The following is a 7,669-nucleotide window of genomic DNA, read 5'->3' as shown; positions in this document are numbered from 1 at the left end:
TGCCTACTTTCAGATAAATGAGGCCTACGATTAATCAGAAGCAAATATAAATACAAAACCAGTCCTAAATGAAAGAAAAGAAGTTGACAAAAAGATTGAATCCAATATTTGGTGATAATATAGAATAATGAGTGATTTATAAGCAATTTTTTGAGGCCGGGTCATTTTTGACCGGGAACACCACAAGTGTGACTTCATGCCATTTTGTACAAAATAAAAGCCTTTGAAAACAAACTCCGATTAAGCATTAAAGCACACTATTGTGATAAACAGTGGAAATTTTCTTCAGTTTTTATTTAATATTGTGAAAATTATTCATAAATAATGCTTTTTTTCACTCAAAAAAATGAGGTGCCTACTCTCAGATAAATGAGGCCTACGATTAATCAGAAGCAAATATAAATACAAAACCAGTACTAAATGAAAGAAAAGAAGTTGACAAAAAGATTGAATCCAATCTTTGGTGATAATATAGCATAATGAGTTATTTATAAGCAATTTTATGAGGCCGGGTCCTTTTTGCTCTGTAACCTCGTAGGTGTGATAGGGTTCTGAACACAACACAAGGGTTAAAGCCCGTGCAGACCTCTACCATGAACTATTCTTTTCCCAACCACGTCAGTGAGTCTCTGGAAGAACAGTGCCCTCTGTGGAACAATTACTGGCCTGGCACAATATCCACCGCCTTATATACACACACTTTTTCATGCTAAAAATGTATGTGTTAACATACATTGGGTGGGTCTTTACCATCACACGAAAAACACCTATAAATTACAGTGCTCAATTATGCAGTATTATCGATTTGGTATCGAACAGATTCCGAAACATTTTAAACGGCACACAAGTTGCTAAATCAGGATTACAACTAGCACAAGGGGTCATTTATGTACTAACTAGACCAATCCGGTAACACGGTGCTTTAAAATTCACTTTTGAGTTAGGATCGTTTAATGTAATGGTAAACAATGAATTTATTTTATTTACAAAATCTATTGAAGGAAACCCAAGAAAATGAGCCTTTCAAGTTAGCTTACAAATTGACATCATGAATCAGCTCTGTAAAATAAGCCCGTTCGTTGACCCGCTGCACTGCTGAGAAATTCAGTATCTCAATTAATTTGCTGGGGGGAAAAAAATGACCTTTTTTGATTAACCTAAATAACATTTTAATTCTAAAGCTAATACAGGACATTGATATATATGATTTCTGGCAATTAATATGGTCTTAATATAGTCACAATCTTGGCTGCCAGATGGCCTGGTTTATATCTTGTCTTTAACCATATCTTCTGGGAGTCATGATCAGGACAGAGATTAGTTCGAGCACTATAAAATATAGTTCACTTGTCATTGTGGGCTCCATAACAGGGTCAAAACATCCACATCGGATCTTCTCTACCGTGCATTTTGTTTTCATAATCTGCTGCACGATAATACACAAACAACAGTAAAAGATTGCCATGACCTCATACCTTTTCAGAACATGTGTTTTTCTGCTGCAATATATTCATGAACTCGCACCTTACTCAAATATGACCACATACAAAGTCTGACTTCACTCAATGACTTAGCAAAAGAATGGAACACAGACAATTAACATGACAGTAAACAAATTTATTTTGCCATCCGCACTTTACAGTTGGAACTCTGGGAACTCAAATATCACATCCTTGCCTGTGAGCTTCTTGTAGACACCAGAGAAGGTCTCAACCTGAAACAAAACCCAAATTAGCTTGGTTACTTATAAAATATAACTATCCACTAAAAAAAAAAAAAAAAATAGGCATTAGGCAATTGTGACTCAAATTTAAACATCTCAAAACAATTTTTTTACAAACAAATAATTTAAGTTGTCAAAAGGAAAACATTTCAAGTTGAAGTCACAAGGATTAAAACTGAGAATGTTTAAATTGCGCATAGATCAAAATAAGGACTGCCTGATAATTCAGCAAAAACCCCAAAATAGCACCCCACTCTGGCAATTAATAGTGTGCACTGCATGGTTTACCTCCCCAGTAACGGCCCAGGGGGCTCTGGCAAGATGTAGGAATATACAGGACGCTGTCCACACCAGCCAGAGGCCGGGGACCAGCTTGCTATCCAACGTCGTGGAATGGGACTGTACGTCATGGCACCGAAGTGCTGCGCTCCCTTACGCCACACGGACAGAGCCACATGAGAGCCATCTCACAGGATGTCCACGTTGGGTGATTGTTTTTTTTTTTGTTTCGTTTAAAGAGATAGTACTCACTTTGTGTTCAACATTGTTTTGCTGTGCCTTGTCGAGGTGGACCTTGATGAGCCTGCTGCTGTCCAGTTTCACGCGAATCCTTTTGCCAACAATCTCACTGGGGAAGACCAGATCCTCAAGGATAGCATCATGCACGTTAGTCAGAGTTCGGCTGAAAGGGAAAACACAGTTTAAATGGATGAACCCTAAACTTCTCCACTAAACAACAGAAGTTCATGTGACCCAAAAATGAAGCATCTTAAAACCATTTTGGTTGTGCACTGCATGGTTTACCTCCCCAGTAACGGCCCAAAGGGCTCTGGGAAGATGTAGGAATATACAGGACGCTGTCCACACCAGCCACAGGCCGGGGACCAGCTTGCTATCTAACGTCGTGGAACGGGACTGTACGTCATGGCACCGAAGTGCTGCACTCCTTTACGCCACACGGACAGAGCCACATGAGAGCCATCTCACAGGATGTCCACGTTGGTTTGCTATACACTAACAGGCTAATCAGCACAACACTGCTACAGTAGGCAAATTCACACTGAAAAAAAACAAGCACTACTAACCCTGACTCCGCAAACACAGCTTCCAAAATGCAACAAGACGACATTTACCTCCTGGGGCGCTTCTGCTTGTTTTTTGTACGGCTTTTCCTTGTGGGTTTAGGCAGGATTCTTCTCTAGAAAACAAGATCAATCAAGGTTAAAACAGTTATTTCGGTGGTCAACATGCTAATACTGCAGCAAAAATATCACATTGTTGCTCTAAACAGCATGTGCACTGCATGGTTTACCTCCCCAGTAATGGCCCAAAGGGCTCTGGGAAGATGTAGGAATATACAGGACGCTGTCCACACCAGCCAGAGGCCGGGGACCAGCTTGCTATCCAACGTCATGGAATGGGACTGTACGTCATGGCACCGAAGTGCTGCGCTCCCTTACGCCACACGGACAGAGCCACATGAGAGCCATCTCACAGGATGTCCACGTTGGGAAAAATCAAATCACACCAAGACTAAAACTTGTGCTAAAATCAAAGTTTAAGGACCTCATGAAATCACTTGATGAGTGTTTTTCATCCCAGTGCAAACTAGGTGTGCGCAGTATGACCAAAATTCTGTTTCACGGTATGACTTATTTTATTTCACAGTAACGATATTTCATGATAATAGTTATACATGTAGTTATTCTGAAAATCGACAAAAAGGGCTTTATATAATAAATAAACTCAAATACTTTAGAAACGAAAAGTACTACACCTTGTTTGATTTAATTCAGCAAATTTAGTAAAAACACTAAACTTTTAGATTAACTGCCCCAACTAAATATTAAATGCAACTTGTAGGTGCAATTAAAGTTTAAATAAGGCATTTCTGAATTATTTTTAAACCTCATGTTATTGTTTTACTTCAATCAGCTTATAACATCTAGGCCTAAATATTTTATATTTAAATATTGTATTATAATCAATTCCATTTAATTTTCAATTTTGTAGGATACTATTAATACTAGTTATATTGTTTAATTTGTTCCCTGGTATCTGCTTATTATACTGCGTTTTTAAGGGGCTTGTTTTGCTCTTTTTGTGATAACTGGCAACCCTTCACCTAGAGCTTTAATCAAGAGAGGGAAGAGTTCAATAGTGACTAGAAGGAGAACAGCAGTATGCAAACTGAACATCAGCTAGACAGCTACTGTTAGTGCTGAGTATGACTAAGTAGTTTAAATTACACACACCTTGTAACCGCGTCATTATTTCACTCCAGCCCAGTGAAGACTGACACGCCGTTCAGCCTTTCATATTCACCTCAATGTGTGCGCGGCTTCTGCATTAAAATGTGATCGGTTAATTTGAGTGTCAAGTTGAGATGTATCGAATCACAGGAGATTATCAACTGGTTTCGATCAGTGTCCGATCGTTTGGAGTTAAAAAAAATATATAATACATGCTGTTGCCTTCTCAATATTTAGTTATTTTGCCTCAGATACAGGATTATGTTCATTTGCTTTAACAAGCAGGTTGTTCATTACCATGGCCATTCATAATGCTTCCTCTGTTGTGAGCCTGTGCACGCCTCTAAACTGTACGGGTGCTGCAATAATCTCAGTTAACTGCTGCACCTTTGTTCTGACAAGATCACGTTATTAACAACCCTTTAGAAAATCGAATCCTTTGAGGATCCTCCTGATCTGTTCATTTGTTTCCCCCCATGTTTCTTTGACAAATGGCAGCGTCAGTCTCATGCACTGCACCTAAGTTAACCATGCCCACCTATTTACATGTCACGGTATACATGGAATAAAAAATAAATAAATTAAAAAAAAAGTTACGTTTAACATTTTATACCGTGGTAACTATATATACCGTCATACCACCCAACCCTAGTGCAAACATGATCCTAAACAGGATGTTCAGCTGGACAAAAAAAATAAAAATAAGTCCAAATAGGCAGCAAATGCTAGTTAAATTGCAGAGAGTGGGACATTTTAAAATCTAAAAAAGCATTTTATTGGACAAATTCAATTTTAATTGTGCATTTCTGCAAAATGTGATTGTACCATTTGAATTTTCAAATAGTCAAGTCAAATTTTGGAGGTGTGCACAATTCAGAAACTTAAATATCCTATTCAGTGCTATCTAAATATCTCAGGTATGCACAGTTCAAAAATGTAAGTTGTCCAATCCAAAGGTCTCTGGATTAAAAAAAGTGCATACCAGTGAAATATGATTAGACTTAAAAATTTGATCTAGAGAGCATTTCAGAATCAGACAGAGCTCTATTGCCAAGTATGCTTGCGCATACAAGGAACTTGTTTTAGTGTCACAAGCTTCCAGTACACAGAGACAACAACAACACAGACAATAAAAATAAGATGAGAATAAAAAAAATACACACATGTAAATATAAATAGACAAAAATAGAAAAAATACATTGAAAAAAAAAAATGATATGTACAGTTGTGCTATAAGAGCCAAACACTGAGGTGGCCATCTGCGGCGCCATCTTAGTTTTAATTTGATTGGACAATCTAAATTTTGAAATGGCTCATACCTGCAATAAGTGTATGACTCAAAGTGTTGGAACACACTCACAAACTACGGCCTTAAAGGGATAGTTCACCTTCAGTTGCTGGTCCCCAACAACTTGCATAGTGTTTTTTTTTCCATACTATGAAAGTCAATGGGGACCACTGCGTTTTTAAGGGGCTTGTTTTGCTCTTTTTGTGATAACTGGCAACCCTTCACCTAGAGCTTTAATCAAGAGAGGGAAGAGTTCAATAGTGACTAGAAGGAGAACAGCAGTATGCAAACTGAACATCAGCTAGACAGCTACTGTTAGTGCTGAGTATGACTAAGTAGTTTAAATTACACACACCTTGTAACCGCGTCATTATTTCACTCCAGCCCAGTGAAGACTGACACGCCGTTCAGCCTTTCATATTCACCTCAATGTGTGCGCGGCTTCTGCATTAAAATGTGATCGGTTAATTTGAGTGTCAAGTTGAGATGTATCGAATCACAGGAGATTATCAACTGGTTTCGATCAGTGTCCGATCGTTTGGAGTTAAAAAAAATATATAATACATGCTGTTGCCTTCTCAATATTTAGTTATTTTGCCTCAGATACAGGATTATGTTCATTTGCTTTAACAAGCAGGTTGTTCATTACCATGGCCATTCATAATGCTTCCTCTGTTGTGAGCCTGTGCACGCCTCTAAACTGTACGGGTGCTGCAATAATCTCAGTTAACTGCTGCACCTTTGTTCTGACAAGATCACGTTATTAACAACCCTTTAGAAAATCGAATCCTTTGAGGATCCTCCTGATCTGTTCATTTGTTTCCCCCCATGTTTCTTTGACAAATGGCAGCGTCAGTCTCATGCACTGCACCTAAGTTAACCATGCCCACCTATTTACATGTCACGGTATACATGGAATAAAAAATAAATAAATTAAAAAAAAAGTTACGTTTAACATTTTATACCGTGGTAACTATATATACCGTCATACCACCCAACCCTAGTGCAAACATGATCCTAAACAGGATGTTCAGCTGGACAAAAAAAATAAAAATAAGTCCAAATAGGCAGCAAATGCTAGTTAAATTGCAGAGAGTGGGACATTTTAAAATCTAAAAAAGCATTTTATTGGACAAATTCAATTTTAATTGTGCATTTCTGCAAAATGTGATTGTACCATTTGAATTTTCAAATAGTCAAGTCAAATTTTGGAGGTGTGCACAATTCAGAAACTTAAATATCCTATTCAGTGCTATCTAAATATCTCAGGTATGCACAGTTCAAAAATGTAAGTTGTCCAATCCAAAGGTCTCTGGATTAAAAAAAGTGCATACCAGTGAAATATGATTAGACTTAAAAATTTGATCTAGAGAGCATTTCAGAATCAGACAGAGCTCTATTGCCAAGTATGCTTGCGCATACAAGGAACTTGTTTTAGTGTCACAAGCTTCCAGTACACAGAGACAACAACAACACAGACAATAAAAATAAGATGAGAATAAAAAAAATACACACATGTAAATATAAATAGACAAAAATAGAAAAAATACATTGAAAAAAAAAAATGATATGTACAGTTGAGCCAAACAAGCCAAACACTGAGGTGGCCATCTGCGGCGCCATCTTAGTTTTAATTTGATTGGACAATCAAATGGCTCAAATGGCTCATACCTGCAATAAGTGTATGACTCAAAGTGTTGGAACACACTCACAAACTACGGCCTTAAAGGGATAGTTCAACGATCTATGCTAAGCTACAGCTAAAAGTGCTACCGCCAGACCCAGAGATCGGCTGAATGGATTTAAAACGGTAAAACTCAACTGTGTAACTCTAGGGGAGTTGGAAAATGAGCCTATTTTCAAAAATAGTCCCTTTACCCTTTAAAAGGGGTCATATGATGCGATTTCAATTTTTCCTTTCTCTTTGGAGTGTAACAGGTGCATAAAGCATAAAGAAGATCTGTTTGCATAACGCCGTCCAAATGTTCACGCAAAGAAAGAAGGCGTAACTTTTATTTCTGGCTGTAGTATTGTTGCTGCCGCCATGTCGTGAAGGCGCTGTGTTTCGTTGTGAAAGCGAAACTACTTTGTTTGGTCTTCCAAAAGTGGTTGGCTTCGTCATGCCTAGAGCTGATCCGTGCTGGTTCGCCGGATCGGCTTTCACTGTGGACGAAGCGGCGTCCAGCTCGGGGTCATCACATGTGGTTGCCGCAAGCCCTCCGGCTGCTCCGTCGAATACGCCGGCCGCGCCGTTCTCATCTCGCCGTTCTCTGCTCACTCAAACCGGCCTCCGCTCACTCAAGGCCGCTGTGTGTGACGCTGTTTCGTTGTGAAAGCAAAACTATTTTGTTTGGCCTTCCAAAAGAGGACACGACTAGAAATCAGTGGTTAAGTTGTATTTAAAAC

At 38.6% G+C, this 7,669-nt stretch overlaps 1 protein-coding gene across 2 annotated transcripts in view; it reads right to left on the bottom strand.

The window, feature by feature from the left end:
- Positions 1-1,596: 1,596 nt before the first annotated feature.
- LOC107668222 (40S ribosomal protein S7-like) overlaps positions 1,597-7,669 on the bottom strand; it is an 8,792-nt gene continuing 2,719 nt past the window's right edge. For both annotated transcript variants that reach the window (XM_016460027.1, XM_016460026.1), the window contains exons 5-7: positions 2,857-2,921; positions 2,255-2,405; positions 1,597-1,714 (exon numbers count right to left, since the gene is read on the bottom strand). In XM_016460027.1, the coding sequence (XP_016315513.1) occupies positions 1,637-1,714; positions 2,255-2,405; positions 2,857-2,921 (294 nt within the window). In that variant the 3' untranslated portion in view covers positions 1,597-1,636. The remainder of the gene's footprint in view (positions 1,715-2,254; positions 2,406-2,856; positions 2,922-7,669) is intronic.

Source organism: Sinocyclocheilus anshuiensis, unplaced genomic scaffold, assembly GCF_001515605.1.
Source record: "Sinocyclocheilus anshuiensis isolate Anshui unplaced genomic scaffold, SAMN03320099.WGS_v1.1 scaffold1341, whole genome shotgun sequence".
In the NCBI taxonomy this organism is placed as follows: domain Eukaryota; kingdom Metazoa; phylum Chordata; class Actinopteri; order Cypriniformes; family Cyprinidae; genus Sinocyclocheilus; species Sinocyclocheilus anshuiensis.
This window is presented reverse-complemented; position numbering and strand designations above follow the sequence as displayed.